Genomic DNA, 20,475 nt, shown 5'->3' with positions numbered 1-20,475 from the left:
CGCGCTCCCGCCGCCCGGTTCCGCTTCCGCTGTGGCGCCGCCCGGCGCTCGGGCTCCGAGCTTCCCGCCTCGGCGTCTGTCCGCGGCCATGGCGGCGGCGGCGGAGGAGGGAGCCGGGCCGGGGGGTGGCGGCGGCGGCTCGGGGGCGGCTGAGGAGCCCGTGGTGTCCCTGGCGGAGGTGCTGGCTGAGAACGAGGAACTGGAGAAGGAGGCGCGGGCCGTGCTGGGCGGCAGCGACCACGAGCGGTGCAGCTACTCCCAGGTGCGGGCGGGGCCGGGAGCGGGACCCCCTTCCCTCACACCCCCTTCCCTCACACCCCGTCCCGGTGCCGGCCGTGCATGACCGCGCTGTGTCCCCGCAGGGTGCGGTGAAGCGCCAGGCGCTGTACGCTTGCAGCACCTGCACGCCGCCCGGAGCTGAGCCCGCCGGTATCTGCCTGGCGTGCAGCTACGAGTGCCACGGCTCACACCGCCTCCTCGAGCTCTACACCAAGAGGTACCGGCCCGGGGCTTCGAGGCTTTTCTTTCCCTTCCAGGACCTGGGGGGAGCCGATATGCGAGGGGAGGGGGGGGGTTGGGGAGCGACTTTTTGCGCGGTGTGATAGTGAGCGGACAAAGGGGAGTGGCTTTAAACTCAAAGGGGAGATGCAGATTGAGGTGTTAGGCAGGAATTCCTCACTCAGAGGGCGCTGAGGTGCTGGCGCAGCTGCACAGAGAGCTGCGGGTGCTCGGGGTCGGGTTGGATGGGATGCTGGGCTCTGATCTGGTGGGGGCAGCCAGCCCATGGCATGGGGTGGGAGCTGGGGGGGCTTTGATGTTCCTTCCAACCCAGACTGTTCTGAGACTCTTTGTTGTTTTCAGGAACTTCCGCTGTGACTGCGGAAACAGCAAGTTCAAAAACCTGCAGTGCAAGTTGCTCCCGGTGAGTTTGGAGGTTGGTTTTGCAGGGACAGAGCAGTGAGCCCAGGAGGTCAGTGCCCTCCCTCCAGCCGTGGTGCTGGCACGTGGCAGCACGTTGGGTGAGTGGGAGAGCTGCAGTGCTGCTGGAAGACCCCAGGGCCAAACACTGTGCAGAGAGCAGCAGGGACATCTCCCTGCCCTCTGCCTGCAGCCAGCATGAGGCCAGAAACGTGAGCCTGCAACCGTGAGTCTGACCGGGTCTAGGCTGGCTGTGAAGAACTCTGTGCTTCCATAGTGCTGCCTTCAGGTAGTCCAGCAGTTGGTGACCTTTCAGGGAGGCAGTGAGAGAGAAGTGCCTGTGGCTTCCAGGGCAATAACACACAACATAGAAGCAGCAGTGGGTTTGTATGCCCTGTTTGGTCTGGAAACAGGGCAGAGCCATAGCTTGTAAGCCAGGGGCTGACAGCAGGTGATTTCTACAGAGTCCTGTGACAGTCTTAAGGTGTCACTATTAGTCTGTGAGTGAATGGAAGTGGGTCATGTGCTCGTGTGGCTCTTCCTTCCTTACTTTGTGTGAAATCAGTCCAAAATCAGTTGTAGCATTTCAGCATCCATATGAGAACGCAGCTGACATCGTGGAGGGAGGGTGTTCACATCATCTCTTCTCAGAGCGGTGGCACAAAACCTTGGCAGTAACATCATATGGCAGCATTAGGCTGCAACTCTGTGCAGTTCTGAGGTTCCCTGGCCACATATCAGCTGTGTTTTGAGCTGGGCTTACCTGGCAGTGAGACCCACCAGCCTGTCTCTGACTCAGAGCGATCTCTTGCATTCCTTCTGTGCTCTGTCTTCTGCTCACTGCACTGCACAGGTGTCTCTGGGTGATGTTTCGATGCTCAAGCTGTGTGCATGATGATTGATTTTAGGAAGTAAAGCTGAAGAGGAATGGGGATTATTCCAGGCAGTGCAGCTGTTCTGTCTCATTTTTCACTGCATTGTACATTGAAACAATTTTTCCTTTCCTTCTAGGAAAAGAGCAAAGTGAATTCAGGAAATAAGTACAATGACAATTTCTATGGCTTGTACTGTACTTGCAAAAGACCTTACCCTGATCCTGAAGATGAGGTATGGAATACAGAATGCAGCAGTGACCCTACATAGCTGCCATTCAAGCAGAATGTGCACCGGGCGGTCCTTGAGATGCACCAGGGGGGTGATCCCACTTTACAAACCTTTCTGTCCCGTATCAGTTTTGGTTGTGATGTGTGGTATAAAGTGATTCCATTCTAGTGGTTTTCTAGTGGTAGAATATGTTTATGCCTTAAAGACAGATGAGGAAGGCAAACCAGCACTGGGATGGAATGCTGTTGCAGCTATCTCTGCTTCCTCCACATAAAGTTGCACAGCTCCCTTGGAGGATGTGTTTCTCATTATCTTGAGAACCACTCGAGGAGTGGAACAAACAGATGAGTTAAGGGAGAGCAGAATCTGCTTCCTCCTTCCTACAGCAGCACTGTGACAGGGCTCTGCCCTGAGCAGTCTCTCCCATGACAGCAGCATTGACCTTCCTTGGTGGCAGCCAGAGCTCTTCCTCTGTCTGCAGCGTGAATACAGTACTGCGTTTACATACACGCACCTCTGTTGGCACTCAGAGAAGTCAGGGAGTAAGGAAGACATACGTCTTTACAAGTAGGAAAAAGGATAATATAAACTCATCTCTCCTAAGTGTAGAAACGTCTTTAAAGAAGTCATTAATAACCGCTCTGTAACAAATTGGTTTGTATTACACTGTATTGGGGATGATTAAGCCAGGGCTGTGGATTTCTTGCACAAATCAGATGTCACCTGTCAGCATCTTTTGCTCAGCTGCCTGTTCATGCCTTTCTGTTCGCTGGAAGAAAGATACCAGCACTATGTTAACTTCTGTCAGCTCTTCTGTGTGAGAATGCCTTGCTCTACTGGGAAAACAAGTTCTGTAATAGTAACTGGGAATTCCATAGGCTTGTCGGTGTGACAAATTACACACGCTGTTTAACTGCAGGGAAGTGAACTGACTATAACTGCTCATTAATGGCGGCTCACTGTGGGTGGGTGAGGATGGAAACGCAGTTTGTTCTACACAGGGCTGTAGTGTGAGGCTTGGGGAAGATTCTGCAGGTTGACGTTAATGCTGATAAATTGACTGTCCGTCCAGATCCCAGATGAAATGATCCAGTGCATCGTGTGTGAAGACTGGTTCCATGGAAGGGTAAGGAAACTATAAGTAGCAGAATTGCCATTTGCATAGAAATAAATTAGCGTCAGGTAAGTCCATATGTTAATTTTTACTTGGGAAGTTTTGCTGTAATTCTTAGAAGATTATTATGTGTATTCTGGGGTGTTTCCTTTCATTTAACGTACGGGAGATATTAAATCTTGCACTGCCCTTCCCTCCAGTCTGAAAACATTAGCAAGAGCACTGCTGATTTCAGGGTTCCTCCTGCAGAATAAAACAGTGATTTCTTTATCAGTCTCCTTAATTAGAGAGTTCTCTAATCGTTAGAATCAGTGATAAGACGATTCTTGCTGAGACATTCCATCACCTGCCTGAGTAGGTCAGTCAGAAGAACGCTTTTAAACCGTTGCTACTTGAAATAGCAAGGAACAAATGGCGCTGTTGGGTCCTGATTACGAGCTTCTGGAAGGTCTGTCAGAAGCAGCGAAGCGCTTGGCTGAGTGTCCCACTTAATGTGTGAGCATCGGGGCTTCCTTCAGCCTCTTCTCCCTTCAGGGACGTGAGTGAAATTCCATACTGGGTTGTTAGAAAGTAAAACCTTTGAAGTGACAGGATCAAAGGGGAAAAAGAAGAAAGGATGATTGGCTTCAATTAAAGTTCCTGTAGATGTTAAACCACGGCGTTCTTTTTTATAAATGTACCTATTAAGAACATTATGCTGCACGCTGGGAGCTTTGTAGGAATGCTTTCCAGAAGAAAGCAGGTGGTGCTTTTAGTTGCTTAACCATTTCTTGGTGGTTTATGATGTAGTTCTTCTCAATTCCAGCGTGTGAATGACAGGAAGACTTAGAAGACATACAGGGAAGCAATCATAAAAAGTTATTCGGGTGCTTAAAGTGTGTGGTAGTATCTCGTTAAGCTACGTTTAGAGCATAGGCATACTGGACTGTCAACAGAGGCACATAAGCAAAGATAGAACGATGTTTGTTTTTTCTCCTGACGTTTGATAAGCTCTTTCCAGTCTTTGTTACGCTGGTGCTTGTTGCAGAATTATTGGGACAGTGCTTGTGCTGAAAATGTGTCGGCAGTTGTTGTTTTACTTCATCTAAAGCTTGAGCTGAATCTTTTACTTTGCAGTGAACGTTCAACTGCTGCTTGTTTCTTTTCAACAGCACCTCGGTGCGGTGCCCCCGGACAGTGGAGACTTCCATGAAATGGTGTGTCAAGCCTGCATGAAGCACTGCCATTTCCTGTGGGCCTATGCTTCACAGTTCGCAGGTGAAGAAAATTAAGAGCATCGAGATGATATTTCATTAATGAGTCTTTCTTCTGCTTTGTTGATTAATGACATTACGCTATTTAAGGGCTTGGAGAAATGCTACTCATTGGACGGGTCCAATGAGGATAGGAGGGGTCTGGAGGGCTCACCATTTTATTTATTCCCTCAAAGATTTGCTAGCATATATACGGATGAATATTAATATTTGTATCAATGAACTAATCTGAATCCAAGAGCTGAGGAGGCATTGTAAGGGAAGCAGTAAGGAAAACAGCTGAGTCTAAGAGGCTCTGAGCAGAAATAAAGTGACCTGAAAGGAATGTCTAAAAAGTTAGGGCTCTGCTCAGGTTGTGTGTTCCTTCTGGTCACACCAGGCTTCTCTCTGCTATGTGCTCCCTGTGGGATCAGAAGGGCAGATGAGTTGATTCCAATAGAAAAAGCCAGCTTCGTGTAGCCTTATTTCCTCAGTGTTGCTTATGGCAACTGGATCTCTCAAATGCCAGGAATTTCAATGGAAGTTTTAAGGCAAGCTTTCCTGACTTTCTATTTGTTCGAATGGGAACATGGTGCAGAATGTCTTTTGCAACAGGTCTGAAGTCAGTCCTTTCATCCCCCAGTCTGTATTGGTGATGGGGGTTGCCTCCACTTGGAGTCACCCCAAACTGCTGGGAGATAAAAACATTTGTATATCCCTAGGACTAGTAAGTGTGACAACTGCTAATCTTACTTGGTAGAATTTTCTTCGTATTTAAGTTTTTTGACCAAAAGAAGTATCATCAACAAAAGGCTTTAAGAGAGAAATCTGATATTAACATTACTGTAAATTCTGGTTAGGAAGCACACACGCAGCAGAGGGTCTGGACACGTTGTGCTGCTAAGTTGATACCAATTCTTTAGACAGAGCTATTACAAAACAAAATATAAAGCTGCAGGATGTCTGTGAACGCTTTAGAAAGGAATGGTTTTCTTTTTCTTGTCTTTGTTTTTTCAATTCTGTCTGGAGGAACTGAGAGACTCCAACACCGACTCAGCAAAAAGTGAGAGCTGCTGAGCCTGTGACAGCGTTCAACAAGTGCCGAGAAGGACAAACATTTCAGTGCAGGACTGTTTGAAGTACTGTGACAGAAAGTCGCTACTATTTTCACTTCTGTGCTTGTTTCTCTTCTAGTTCCTGCTTTGACCAAAGCGAACTCACTTGAGGATGAAGGGATTGTCCTGAATGTTGAGGAAACTGATGAGCAGAAGAAAGAAATAAAAAAAGAAGGTAGACCAGAACACCAAGAAATAAAGGAGGAAAAGCAAACGGAGCAGATTAATGAACCATCCACTAGCTTTGGGTCAGCTTGTCCAGAGGTAAATTGTGCTGCCTTTTCTGTCCTGTATGTCTTCATACTCATGGTACATGAAGCAAAACTCACCTCTTCCTCTAGAGGATCAGTGAATAGGTGGATGTTTTCGATCTAATTGCTATGTTTCCCCTTTAGTTTCTGACACTACAACCGTGGTCTCAGTGGGTCACAGCCCAGGCTACAGAACTTGGCTGTAAAAGTAGGTGAGATTAGGGTGCAAGATTTTTTTGCATGTAGGGTAGATGCATCTCATCCTCTCAGCCTTTTTGCCTTTACTATGAGGCAACTTCTGAGTTCGCTGCAGTACAGCAGCATTATGCATAATTGCATTTCCACAATAGTCCAGCTCAGATTTCCTTTACTCCTCTGGCTGGTGCTTTAAGGTTCTAAAGAACAGTTGTACGTCCAGGAGGAAACTTCTAACCTACACCAGAACCCTTGCATGGACAAGATTGTACCAAAACCAAAAGAAAAGTCTCGTACAAGGCAAATGGTGTGCTGGGAAGAACAGAACAGAGTGTGTTTGAAATCACAGAGCACTGAGTGATCTTTTTCAATTCAGGTAGGTGTTAAGAGTGAAGAATCAGGCTGCAAGCTGAAAGAACTCCAGAGCAAGCAGGTTTTAAAGAAAGATACCGCCACCTTTTGGCCATCAAACTGGAGAAGCAAATTATGCACTTGTGAAGACTGCTTGGTACGTATCCTGCTTTCATTGTAATCACTGAAGTTGGGAGAGGCAGGAAGGGGCTTTGAAAAGAAGCTTGCAGATAGAAGACTGAGTGTCCTTACGCTGTATTATAAACACAAAAGCCCTGCCTGTCACATAAGCACACCAGACCCTGTGGAACTAACGCAGTGTGGATGAGCTTCTAAACATCTGTACTTCCTTCACAACTCCAAGCCAGTCTTGTTTTGGAAGCCAGCATGGGGAAATGGCCAAAATGCATGATACGGAACTTAGTTTTTATTCTTATTGGTGCTATTTGTGATACTGAATGCAAAAAGGTGTAGGGGGGAACATCAATGTACGAGAAGTTTTGTAATGAAAAAATCAATTTTACATTATTCTCCAGAAAATGTATTCAGAGCTCGAAGTCCAGTTCCTGACAGATGAATGTGACACTGTCTTGGCTTATGAAAACAAAGGCACCAGCGATCAAGAAACAGACAGAAGAGACCCCTTAATGGACACCCTTAACAGCATGAACAGAGTCCAGCAAGTAGAACTCATCTGTGGTAAATATAAAAGTATTCATTTTTACCACCTGCTTTAGCATTTTAGGTGGTCAGTATCAGATATTGCAGTTTACTTTGAAAGTAGTCTGGAATCAACATGTAGAAGACTATGACAGATTGCAAAACTCAGTGTAACTATAGAAAAGTCTGTCCTCTCCAGGTGGTGGTTATAAATGATATTAAGGAATTAGATGGCATGGAAACTTCACTGTTTAATATCTTAGGTAGGGTAGTGATGATGTCTTCTGACATCAACATCTAAACATTAGATCACAGTTCTGCTTTCTGGCTTTATTTCCCTTACTTATTCTGTTGTTTTGTCAATGTCTTGTTTGGCCATCGCTGTGAAGCTGGGGTGAAGGCTGGTTCTCGGGATCTGTTCTGCACAGCATACTGAATTCCAGCCCATTTCTCTGAGGGCCACCTGAATGGATCAGTAATCAGGCAGCTCTTGTTTACCCAAAATTGTTTTATTCTTTGATTTTTGCGGTAATTTATAGCCCAGTTCAAGTCTAGATTTCTCAAGTAAACCTAATGACAGAGGAAGTGCAGCAGGCTGCCACACATTGAACCAGTCATGAACTAAGTCTGTGTATCTTGTTCTGTTCTCTTCCCCACCCAGAATACAACGACCTAAAGACAGAACTGACTGACTATCTCAGGAGATTTGCAGATGAGGGAACGGTAAGCTGCAGCTTGCAGAATTAGAACAACTGTGTGTCAGAAATGGTGCTCTAAAATGGCGTTGAAAGATTTGAGATACCTCTGTGCTACACTGTAGTGGTTTCCTTCTGTTTCATGCAGTTGCTGGTTAACGCAGTGGAGACTGGACAGTCCCGATTCAATTGGAATTTAACTATCTTATTTATTTTTTTAAACATTGCTGACAGTAATAGGAGTCTTAAATAACCAGGATCCTCTTCTTGAGGAAGTTGTTTGCCATTATTAATGAAAGCATTTTAAAACTCCATATGGAGCCACATATTGGTTAAACCACCTCTTAGTTACAGTGTGTCTGAAGCGAGCTTGTCAATTTTTGCTTTGTGTTATTTTCATCCTAAAAGCAAGTAGCCAAATCACTACCAATATAAGAAGCTTTGCTCCCTGTGCTTGTTTTACATCTGGGAAACCTAATTTCCCCTCTTTGTCTTCTCTTAAAGTGGAATTTGGGCATTAATCATTTCCTTTGGGTAAGACAAGAAAGCTGTTTCACTACAGCTGTATCAGGGAGTTCTAAAAGCTTTGTTCATTACCTATGGAATGCTTGTAAGAAAAAGGACTGTTTAATTGAAACACTGAACCACAACTTGGGTTTCCTGTTGTATCCCCAAGGTTGTTAAAAGAGAAGACATTCAGCACTTCTTCGAGGAATTTCAGTCACGGAAAAGACGACGGACTAACAGGATGCAGTACTACTGTAGTTAGAAGGTTTGAGACTGAAAGGACAACTGGGAAAGCAATGTGACAGAAGAGACATTTTTAGTACTTGGCTTCTCATCAAAATCCAACTATTCAAGAAACTGCCTCCACCTTCATTTTGTCTCGTTTCCTTTCCTTGTAGCGCATAATGTGTTCTTAACAGGTACATTGCATTTATATGGATTTCAATCACTGATGTTCTTTGAAAGCTGGCCTCATCTCAAGGAGGAGGATTGCTTGGTGAAAGAACGTTGTGCCGCTCTTTATTCCTCTTCTTCTTTGACGTATTTTACTTTTAGCGCCTATAGCTCGACAGCATCCTAGAACGTGGGCATCAAATGCAGTCTGTGTTTTTCAAGACTGAAGGGCATTGCTTTCCTGCTCTGAAAGGCCCCGTATCATCTCTTCTGATTGTGGTGATTCTAGCAGATGCTCCCTGCACAAAATAAGCTGTTTCCTACGAACAGGGAGGCCATGTCTCCTTGTAAAGTAAAACAGGCCCGAGTTACGATGTCTGTTGGTTTTGATCATGGTTGGTAAAACTGCATTCTAGAACTTGGTTCAGATCATGTGAACTAAGTAGAACTGTACTTCTGCATGCTGACTGCTGTGGAGGTACTCCCTAAGCCGGTAAGAGGAATCATGGCTCAGTCTTGATGCAGCAGAACGTTGTATCCGAACATTGTATCCATTTTTATAAACTCGGAATCTTGTTCTAACATTGTACAGTGATGTTTTACAAGCAACAATGTGTCACAGATTTTATCCGCTCACTAAAATATAAACTATTGAGGAAGAGGTACTAGGTGGCAAAATAAGAAGTGCGGGTTGGGGGGGATGTTGTCAGAGCACTTCTAAAAAGCTTTGATTTTAAGAACTCCGCTACATTCAATTGTTCCTGGAGACACAGCGGCATCCGGGTGTTTTGTACAGCATAAGGGGGATGATCTTTCTGTAATCACTGTGATAATCAAGGAACAGGAGATGCTATGCTGACTTTTAAAGGATTTAGTTACCTGCAATTAAGTTGTGCTTTTTCATAACTTATTTTGAGATTGCCGTAGGGCTTTTCTCTTTTCTGTACTCACCAAACCAAAATCCTGCTTTAGGAGAGCTCTGATTTTTAACTCTTGCTTTCTGCAATTGGGAGACTTGTTTGGGGTACTATTCTGCTTCCTCGATAATGAGACTTTTTAGAAGACATGTACCATTTGCCCTATTGTTTTTGACCATTTCATTTACATAAGCTAGAGTTCTAACAAAGGCTCAGTTAATGAGTTTGTTTTCATGCGAAATGATAGTTGCTTTTAAATTTAACCCTGAGTATTGTATGTGCTTTTTTGTAGCAGCTGTTACAGGACTTGTAACTGCGTATCTAATTAAAGTATGGAAAAATTAACTGACTGTTCTGTCTGTATGGGCTTGTTTTTGGAAATGCAGCTCTCATGTTCCACGTTCACACACAGCCCAGCCAAACACCACCAGGATGGCTGTTGCGTCAACCATATGGCCGAGACCCCCGTGGGAGGCTGAGTCAGCTTGGGCAGAGCCAAACCTGATGCTCCTAGAGCTTTGCTTCCAGTTCTGATCCAGGTCTCTGTGTGGGGCCATACGTTTTTAGGCAGGAGAAAGCAGCAGTGAGACTGTCCTCTGCTTCTTTACATGTAATCCATTAAACAGCAGTAGGGGCAGAAGGACAGAGGCAAGTGCTGTCCTCAGTTTCATCTCTTGAGTTCAGATCACCCTGAACTGAAACCCTGCATTTAGAATCATTTGCTATTCTCCCTCTAGCATATATATTTCAAAGCATAACACAGCAACAGCTACCACAGCACAGGTAGTACTACAGCAAGACCCAGTCCCAACACATCCACTGTGCTCGAGAAATTAAAGCCAGTTCAGTTATGGGAAAGCTCCTGAACATTCTGAGTTCCAGACCAATGAGATACTACAGCTCTAGTTTCACACAAGGTCAAGACTGAAGCCATGCGTTGCCTGCTTTTGGCATCAGCCTACACTAAGTTAGCATAGGGTACCTGAAGTGATCATCAACTACTTGGGCGCAATTTCCCTTTCAGACTTCTAATCCAGGTGCACGTTCTTCCAAAAGGCTGTTCTCAAGGTCTTCTGTGAAGCTGAGCTGCTGTTGTGAACGTAAAAGCCTGCAATGATGAAATGCAAGTTTAGGAAGTTGCTCCTAAAACTCATCTTCATGGCTGAGGAGGAAGATGTCAATTAGTATCTGAGATCACACAGTACTTTTCCTCCCTGCCTCCATCTGTCTTACCCCCATTCCTCTTGTGCCAGGACTTAACCCAAAGCATGTCACTGTTGTACATCAAAGAGAGTGTAGTTAATGTTTTCACCTGCTGGATGACACGCTGCTAAAACTTGCCATCTCTTTGAAGCAGTGAAACAGTTGTTCCTGAGAAACAGATTCAGTGAAGATCCAGCCGACATGGGATAACTGCAGTTCAAGAAGAGAATGTTGTGTATTTAATTAGTCTTTGGCTCTGAGAAAACAAACATCTTCTAAAACAAGGTTTAAGTCCAGCTACCTTACCTATTACCACTGAGAGTTAATAGTCACAGTCAATAGAGCTCTAGCCAGGAGAACTCACTAAAATATCTCCCTAAAATGCTCTCCAACCCCACCAGAAGGACTGTCAGACATGATTTTCTTAAAGAGTCTTTCCTGTGACAGGGCACCGTCTGGGTTGTACCTCATCAGTGCCCTCCCCTGAGCCCAGGAGTCAGCAGGTTCAGAACCACAACAACAGGCAGCCTCACCTACCGCTCAGCAGCGGCCTGCCAAAGCGGTGCCCAACGTTAAGAAGCCACACAAGCACGTTCTATACAAGCCATTTATTTGAAATGCCAACTATACGTAGGATAAAGTCAGTGTTACATGCTTCTCAGCAACAGTAGAAAAATAGAACCAGTGAAAACCTTTTTACAACTGTAATGGTACTCAAAAGAGAAATGTATTGTTTTACAATGTATCACACAAGACTAGAATTCAAGTTTGGAGGTACCTAAATAAAAATACTATTTTTTTCTTAAAAAACACTATGTACAATTGAAGCGTAAACAAGTTTTACAAAGTACTGGTTATGCAGGTTGTAGAAAAAAACACTTGCATAGGACATGAAGTCAGTTTAAGAAAGTTTTTCTGAGCCTTTAGCATTGAAGGCACTTGACTTTATACCAGTAACAACACGAGGACAACAGAACTGTGACGCTGCAGAAGGCAAAGGCTGCCCCCGGAATACAGAGAATCACAGAAAACCCAAATACGGTTTTACAGTTTTATCTCAGCTGTTCCCCTGCTTTTAGCAGAGCTCAGCACCACCTCTACCATAGAAGCATATAATTATTAGAAGAAACAACAGTGCCTCAAACAGTACGTGTATGCTTTCAGAAAACCCCAAACCAAAGAAACGCATGAAGACAAACGTTTGGGACGTTCTGGGACCCAAAACCGAGGCTTACAAGTAAAGGTGGCCCACAACCTTAGCTTTCAGAAATGAAAAATATAACAAGAAACTGCCTATCAACACAGCAGTTATTAACACGCAACTACAGTAACAATAAAACATTTCAAAGGAAGAATCTGTTTCAGGAATTAAGTTATTTGTCCATATATTAAGGAAAACAAGAAGGGAGTCAAGGAAAGGGGAAAAAAGTTTTTGCATGTTGCTCACTACATGAAAGTCTGAGCTCTCTGTTTAGCAGAATAAGGAACACAAATCATCCTCATCTAAGAAAGCTTAACGTTCACACCTCTATCCTAAAGCAACATGTAGTCACTAATCCACAATCTCCACCAGATTTGTAGGAGGAAAACACGTTAATTTCCAGCCTAATCAGAAAGTGCTTCATGTAAACAAGGAGCTTTTGCACCAAAGTTTCAGTAGAAAGAGAACGAGTAGCAGGTAGCACAGGTATGTGTGTTCTGCGAGCAAAATACAGGACAACGAGCTTCTGATTGGTGCTTCCATGAAGAATAAAGATGGTCTGCTGCCCTCCCCCCACAGCCAACTAGGTAGGAAATCCCACCCTGGACTACAAAAACAATTCCAGTCATTGGACAAATCCTTCTTTGCAACCGAAGAGCAGCCACCATTAGCTGCTACCACCTTCCTAACTCAAAATATACAAATGAAAACAGATTGTCTTTTTGGCCTGATTGTCTTTTTGGCCTCCAAAGGACTTGCCTTTTCTTCTGCACCTGCTTTTAAATACTTTATTCTCTCCTTAACACTGCTAAGCTTCTGAGACTTAAGAAGCAGTTTTGTATTCTAAAATGCAGTTCTGTCCTCCATTCCAGAAAGGCATTTCTCACAGCTGATTCCAAAGCCAAACTAATCTATTACTCCCCTCACATCATATCCTCAAAACTTCTCAGTCTGTATCAGCCACAGATTTCAAGATCAGGAGTTAAGTCTAGATTTCAGCCTCTCCTCAGCCCAGGCACACAGTGCCACAAACTACTATGGATTAAAGTAGTATCTTCCAAAAGGAGTATGAATTCTAGGTAAAAATAAGCTATTCAGGACAGCTGTCCTCAGAAAGCTTACTATGATGTTTCAGCAGTCAAGCTACCAACGTATGTATGATGCACATGCAGTGAGCTTCAGGTTCTGTTATGTGATGAAAATTAATGCTTCTAATGCTCAGGAGCACGAGACCAAAGTGTCTGGTTAGAGCTACAAAGTAAGACAGCACTGTGCTCATTCCTCAGAATAAATCCCATGAACCTCAGTCCTTAAGCACGGGAGCTCTGCTCCCCCCAGCACCTTCTGACATATAACAGCATTCTACACGGCAGCCCCACAGAGGTAATATGCACTGGTGTTGAGGTCAGGATTCATTTCTACTGTGGTTAAAAAATGGTTTAAAAGAGGCTAATGGAGGGAAAAAAAACCCAAACATCTCCCCTCACCCACAAAACACTTCCACGACCCACGCAGTTCAGATTTATTTCTCCTCCAACCCTACGCCGTGCCTTTCAGGGCTGTGCCTCAAAAACAGCATCTGCAGAGCTTCCATAGAAGCAGAAGGTATTCATGTAGAGGAGGCATTAGGATTTATTGGCTCAAAACCCCACATCTTCATTTCTCTAGAAGCTATCTGGTAATTCTGGAATGCGGTATTCAATGTATTTCAGTAAAACTGTTTTGTGGCTGGAAAGCCTCTCAAGCTGTAATAAAATAAGATGCACAAGAAAAACTGCCATCGGTTAAAAGTAAATCTGCAACAAGATTTCTCTGAGTAGTATTAAACATTCTGAGCTCATTAAGCAGGAAACAGCCTAACCTTGATTAACCTTGATGCAGTTATTAGGTCATAACTTGGGATTAATGTTTGCAGCTAATGGGAAACTCCTTGTCATAGAAGATGCATTAAAAAAGTAAGATAAAATAACAAACCTCACACCAATCAGGTCTTTACCAGTAATCACCCCACTGCAGTGGCACCAGATCCCTACCTGACATGCAATGAAGCTGCGGTAAGAACTAAACAGTAAGTACGAAGGAGAATACACTTAACTACAACTGCCACACAGTTGCAGTGGTGAATCAACCCAGCAGAAGGGAGCCAGCCCCAAATCCTTCTTTCTCTATATGATGGCATGAGATGAATCTCATTTCTGTTCTTTAAAAAAAGCAAGGTAAGGGGATGAGAAATGTAACTTAAGAGTGCTAAAACTTCACACACTTAATGCTGGAGCAGTTACTCTTCACTTTGATTTTTTTTTTTTCCCCCAGCAGAACAGTGGTGATTACAAGTCAGCAATACTTCAGATCAGATAAGGAGCACTGAATGATATCTCTAAGAGTGAAGCCCTTGTTTAAAATCATAGGCAGGAGAAAGCAAGGCAATGAGCAGTCACCTCAGCACCTCCGGTGGACAGAGAACCCTCTCAACTGGAGAGTTACTATTCAGGCAACAGCACAGGATTCTATGCCTTGACTTACTGACATGCCAGGATTTAGTGTGAATCCTCAGCTCCTCTCTTCACTTACTCACAGGGAGGGAGCAGCTGGAAGAAAAAGTTATTACTCTCCCTTTTACAGTATTTCTAGATGTATTTCTGCATGGTCAAATGAACAACTCTAGTCTGGATAATAAGTGCTTTTGGGTGATCACTGAATTCTCTGCAGTTAAGTGTGAACCACAAAGCAAACAGAATCAGATCCTGGTGAATTTTACTGGAATTTAGACTCCTAAATATCCCCTTGGATACCTGAAGTCTCACGTATTGATCTTGCTATAAGGTAAGACCAGCTGCCAGAACCTTTCAAACAAAACATCAGACTGGATTCTTGCTGTAGTCATAAAAATCAGGAAGATTTCAGATCTAAAGGAAAAAAAAACAAACAAAAACAATCTAACTAAAAACGTAGTGTTTCAATGTGCTGTTCTTTGGAATTCCTATAATTAAAAAATAAACACGTTGTTGCTATCTCATAAGAAAATACATCTCATAATGTGCAGCTCAATGCACATAGGGGAAGTGGCAGGTGAAAGGGAAAATGCAAAAAGTATGAAAATACAGTCCTTTAAATGTGACAATAAAGTTCAACAGATTAGTACAAAACTAATACACTAAAATAGATGTACAGGTGCAAAAGGCTACCAGGTTGTAGAAAAAGGTACCAGTTGTTGTTTTTTAAAGGCTTAATTAAATGTGCTAAGAAGAAAACAAAAAAAGGTTTCCCACAAAATAAAACCAGAAGCAGCATTAAAATCTGATAGCATGCCATCTCTAATAAAGCAATGTATGTACAAAATAAAAGGATGAGACTGAATTCATCTGCTGGCATGAATGAATTTGTCTGACAGAAGTCAGGCCAAAAGTTGCAAAGAATGGGAAGTTTACAACTCTTAGGCACAGAGAAATAGTGGAGGTTGCTTTCATAGGGCGGATTTTTTATACAGGAAGTCTGGTTTGTTTGGAGACCTCCTTCCTCTGCTTACTGCATCTTCCCTTTCCAAATCCGCACTTCTCTGTGTCCCGTGTTCCAATGGCTCATCATCTGCCATTCTCCTATTGGCTCTCTCTTCTTGCATTTCAGAGGCGTATGCAGAGTGAGAAGGTCTGTTGGAGGTTAGCCCATAGGTTAAGTCAGTTTCCATTTTTGTTCTTCCCCTGATGTGAACTGGGCCATTGCCAGCACTTTCCTGGGTAGCCAACGCCAAGTCCAGTCGCTGGGGAGGTTGCTCTAAGACATCGAGGTGTATTGGCTCATTCTTTTGTCTGTGTTGATGCCCATCCTGGGAGATCAGGTATTCCCTCCTAGAATCCTCTTGCTTTTTAGGAGATATCTGGGAAGGTAGATAAGCTGGCTTTAAGCCACTTGGTGATGCCTTATTGTGGCTATACAAATCTGGGCCATAATATATGCCTTGTGAAGGCAAAGGACTGTGCCTGTTTGGTGCTGGAGTGGAAGGTCTGCATGCAGCATTAGAGAAGTCATAGAAGTCAGGATATTCCTGCTGATTTTCTCGAGCATCTATTTTTTGCTCTATTGCATGTTTCTTTCGAGACGTAGGCATGTGTCTGCTCTGAATACACGAAATGTGCTGGGGTGGACCAGGCCCTACCTCTGTAACTGTCTGGCTTAGCTCTGTATCAACAGTAAGCTCTGGCAGTCTTCTGTCTTTTAAAGACATGGCTGACACCCCCATTGCAATATCTGGCATCAGTTCGTTTAGCAAGGGCTGAGTGCACTGAAAAAGAAAAAGAAAATGGTCGACAAAAAGGTAGCAGCAAAAGTATAGTATTATAGGTTAGCAATTATGCTCTAACAGAACTTCTCCATATCCACAGTTACCAATTTCTGCTTGCCTGCTCCTTTTAAAAATGCTTTCTATGTATGCAAATCCTTCACAATGCCCACAGATTCCTTTTATACACACCTGTTTAGTTTGGGGCTGCTTATCTCTGAATAGCCAAAACGCTCTCACTGTTTCTACCACTGAATTACAGCACGCGGTTCTCTACAGAAGTTCACATGGAACAAACTGCTATTTCAGGAACTTCACAAGTCCGATTCGCCCCTCCAAAAAACACTGCCTGCCCTTGGAGCATTCAGTCTTCCACAGATGCCCCCATGCCCTTTGGATGCAGAAGACTTCAACTGGTTTTGACAGAGAAGTCTCCTCACCACCAGAGATGCTGCTGTTTTGACTGAGCCAAGTGACAACACTACATGAATTCTTTCCACCTCCTCTCAACAAGCTACTTTGAACTACCAGAGATAGGGAGGAGAAAATATAATACTTACTACTTGTTTCTCAGCTGCCATCACTGCTGCTGCTGCAGCCACAGTTTGTCTCCCCAGGCCTGTAGTGTTAGTGCAATCAGGGGGGGCTGCTTTCACACTGGGCAAGTAGACAGGAGGTGCAGCTTTGGGAGCTGTTCGGGAGTGGAACAGTGAATGGTTACATGGGTAAGAAAAGGACCGGGAGGGATGTTGACTTGGCACCCTTTGTTTCCAGCCCACTTTGAACTGGTTGTGAATAGGAGTTGCTGGTGGGTGGTATGGAGGTGGAGGAGGGGGCAATGGTGGATGGAAGGCCACAAAAGAGTCCAGTTCTGTAAACAGGGTTTCTGCAGTGGGAGTACTGTTCACACGACATCGTCCAGACTGTCTCATAGTCAGGAGGGGGCTTTCGTCCCCAAACCGCTCATCAGGAAAGAATTTGTGAGGATTCTGCAAAGGAAGAAAAACATCAGTGACAGAAGCAGGAAGCCATCCAGAAAATAGCAACTCAATCTACTAGTGCTGTACCAAGTAGTTTTGCAACAGGAAACCTCACAACTCAAGGCAATTAAAGCTACCATGGATTATTATCGTTAAAAAAGGCAAGTGGCATCAGATTTGCTACATGAAAAAGCTGACCAGCAATGGCAACTTGCTTAACAGCAACAAACATAAGTGGCACTTGCGTTTCCCCAGTCCTGACACGCTCTATGCAGATCTACTGAATCACTTAAGCTGTTTTCCCCTGATTCCAGAAGAGATCAATCTAATCCACTTATCACAGTATCGTGTGAGCTGGAAGGGACCTTAGAGATCATCGAGTCCAACTCCCAGGATTCAAGCCTTTCTGTGTAGCAGAGCAGCACTTGTACCACTTGCGCCACAGGGGGGATTCGAACCCCGGACCTCCAGTGTTGCAAGCAGCACTTCATACCACTGCTTTAACTAGCCTCAAGAACTGCCTCTTGATTATTAAGAATGTAAGCTGTTCATATCGTTCACTCTGATTATACATACACTATTTACACAGTCAGATAAATCATACCATTCTTCTTAGAAAGTTATTTTTTTCATACTTTAATGATTCAAAACAAAAAACAAAGGACAAGTGACAAATACAGAAGCTCAGGAAGGAGCAGCAAGCCACTCGCATGTGAACATCACCACTTGTGTGCTAAAGCTATCATACAGAAACTATTTGCCAAGTATCTGGAAGCAGAGCAATAAAGCAAAAGTTTGTAATGTTTCATCACCTAGTTCCAAACAAGGAGAAGAATGCCAAGCCAGTCTTTCCCTAGAAAATAGCTTTTCAGAGCCTTCAGTTAAAAAGGCATAAATAAGCCTAGTACTCCTGATGCTTCCTTGAAGAACTAGTCAGCGTATGTTAACACTGTTTTACCCTACTTAAAAACAACCCTTTAATCTTAATCTACTTTAAATATGAGATCTGACTTTGCTTTCAAGATCTGTGGCAGAAGGAACAGCCTGAATGGCAACAACAATTGGAGAAAAATATTAATAGACTGTATCTATACATGTATGAAATCTCATCACTGTCTCACATTACAGTCTCACTGTAATTTGCACCTGAGTGGCTCTAAAGTTGGAGTCATTTTAAAGCATCAAGATGTTGTCCACACAAAGCAGGCCTCTTATTGTAGATCACACGTTCGAGTCAACTCAGAAGAAAATCTGAATCCAACAATTTCTGGTCTTACTACAGCAACTTTCCATACCTGCAGAAGTTCAGCAGCAGCATCAGAAAGTCCAAATTCCCTCAGCACACGAATCTGAATCTCATAGCTGACTGTGGCACCCTCTCCACAATTGAGAGCGTACGCTCTCTGCACCTGCTCGGTATGACGAAGCTCCTGCAGCCGTTTGATCATCTCTTTCACAACAAGCAAATTGGGAACTGGTGGGACAGTGGAGAACAGAATTGGGGATAACAAATTACTTTTAAAACCGTGAGACACCAAGTTGAATTACAATAGTTAGGTTTAATTGTGAAGGAAAATCTAACACTAGGATGACTAAACGTATCTTTTCCTTTTTGAAGAAAAACATTCACCCAAGCACAGCTCAACTCACACACACTCCTTGGAACATCATTATGGAATAGGCATACATCACACAAAACGTACATCATTTTTCCAGCTTCTGCTAGGGTGAACCACAAATACAGCCTTCTTTTTACCCTTATGATGCAGGAATGTTATGATTTGAGTAGGGGCAGGATATCTTAAATAACAACTGACTGCTCCCTCATGAATACCACAGGCCAAGAATTCACTGATTTTTTTTTTGGCATACACTTTATACTTCTAGTGGAATTCTGTAATCACAAGACCATAATATCAGTATGCAACTACAGAGTGTCTGAAAAAAGTAATTACACAAACTATGCCAACATAAACCTGTTAGATGGTGTTGCTTTATGCAGCCATATTGAAATCATTAAACAAAACCTTTCCAAAAGGAAATCATATATAATTTGGGGGGAATTTATGCTGTTGCAAAACTTTCTCATGCCACTCTTCACTGCTGTTTGATGACAAATTGTATTTCTTTGTGGTCTTGCTGTCCTTAGGGAAAAAAAATGTGCCTATCAGGAAAGAACACAAGTCCAGACCTCTGAATATATAAGTCCTGGCATCTGATCTGTCACCAGCTTTACAGGGGCTATGTAGAACCATGACCACATGACCATAGTGAAAACTCATAAAAACTAAGCAGATGAGGCAGCAAGAACAGTGTGAAAAGACATCTGTGCTGCACAGAAGGAAAAAACCCAACACTGCAGAACTACAACTGTTCCCAATTTCACATTGTGCATGAAACAAATCTAAGCAGTGCAACTTTACTTTTTCTCTTCCAAATTGAGATCCTGTACTAGGAAAAAGGCATCGATTCTATCTAGTCTTCATGGCTCACAAAGATATCTTTTACTTTAGGTTCCATACACCTCAACTGTTCTTAAAAATCCCAGCTTGGCAATCAGATGTTAGTTACACCCAACATTTACAAACACTGAAAAACAAATTAATATGGATTGTAGAGAAGTTTAATTAGTTCTCCATATTACTGGGCATAAAAATCATTTAAGTTTATCATTTAAAAATGATAACCCAGGAGGTTTTGTTTATGCTTTTTTTGTTGTTGCTGTTATTAGTGGTGGTTTATTGTGTTTTTGTTTTGTTTTTTAACTATTATTCATGTGAAACATATAGAAGGGATGTTATATATACACAAAAAATATAACTTGGGTGCAGGATTCCTAATTCAAGCTGAAAATGGAAAATACTAAAGTAAATGCAATTACATGTAGAACCTGTTCTACCTTCAGCAGAGATGGAACTCAGAGTAGTGTTGCAACAGAAGTATCAAGACAAGCTATCAGTGTCCTTTAGGCAAATAAAGTCAATCAGCGACAGCACAAGCAAGATGCAAGCAACAGATTGAGAATACCTAAGCTGCAAAGCAGCTCATGTTCCCAGAGCCCAGTCCAAGGAGCACTTGAGACAGAGCTGATGACACCTGGTTCTCCCTTCAAGAGCTCCTGTGCAGTATCTGTGCTTCAAGGACAGAGTCCTGTACAAGTTGAGGGTCTGGGACATGCCTTAATCTCCTCAAACTGGCTCTCATCTATCCTTCCTACCTCAAAGAACTGGCAAAATAATCAAATCTTTCACATAATTACAGAACAAAGTAAAGCAGGCAGTTACGTGACAATATCTGAGCTCCAGCTTCTGGCTGGGCTCATAGCTCACATCTATGCTCTAAAGGTTGACAATAATTCCTAAG

At 43.4% G+C, this 20,475-nt stretch overlaps 2 protein-coding genes across 3 annotated transcripts in view; one reads left to right on the top strand and one right to left on the bottom strand.

Moving 5' to 3' along the window:
- The first annotated feature begins 14 nt into the window (after positions 1 to 14).
- Positions 15 to 9,803, top strand: UBR7 (ubiquitin protein ligase E3 component n-recognin 7). Its single transcript, XM_072337606.1, has 11 exons — positions 15 to 262; positions 363 to 496; positions 862 to 922; positions 1,930 to 2,025; positions 3,095 to 3,148; positions 4,288 to 4,393; positions 5,563 to 5,747; positions 6,306 to 6,437; positions 6,817 to 6,979; positions 7,602 to 7,663; positions 8,312 to 9,803. The coding sequence occupies exons 1-11, from the start codon at positions 89 to 91 to the stop codon at positions 8,402 to 8,404; spliced, it is 1,260 nt and encodes a 419-aa protein (XP_072193707.1). The 5' UTR covers positions 15 to 88; the 3' UTR covers positions 8,405 to 9,803.
- A 1,447-nt stretch (positions 9,804 to 11,250) lies between these two features.
- The window catches only part of BTBD7 (BTB domain containing 7), a 48,819-nt gene continuing 39,594 nt past the window's right edge, over positions 11,251 to 20,475 (bottom strand). Inside the window, exons 9-11 of one of the 2 annotated variants that reach the window (XM_072338543.1) lie at positions 18,408 to 18,586; positions 16,693 to 17,121; positions 11,251 to 16,135 (exon numbers count right to left, since the gene is read on the bottom strand). In XM_072338543.1, coding sequence (XP_072194644.1) covers positions 15,320 to 16,135; positions 16,693 to 17,121; positions 18,408 to 18,586 — 1,424 coding nt within the window. In that variant the 3' untranslated portion in view covers positions 11,251 to 15,319. The remainder of the gene's footprint in view (positions 16,136 to 16,692; positions 17,122 to 18,407; positions 18,587 to 20,475) is intronic. The other variant, XM_072338542.1, reaches the window with a different exon arrangement.

Source organism: Excalfactoria chinensis, chromosome 5 (genome assembly GCF_039878825.1).
Source record: "Excalfactoria chinensis isolate bCotChi1 chromosome 5, bCotChi1.hap2, whole genome shotgun sequence".
Taxonomy (NCBI): Eukaryota; Metazoa; Chordata; class Aves; order Galliformes; family Phasianidae; genus Excalfactoria; species Excalfactoria chinensis.
This window is presented reverse-complemented; position numbering and strand designations above follow the sequence as displayed.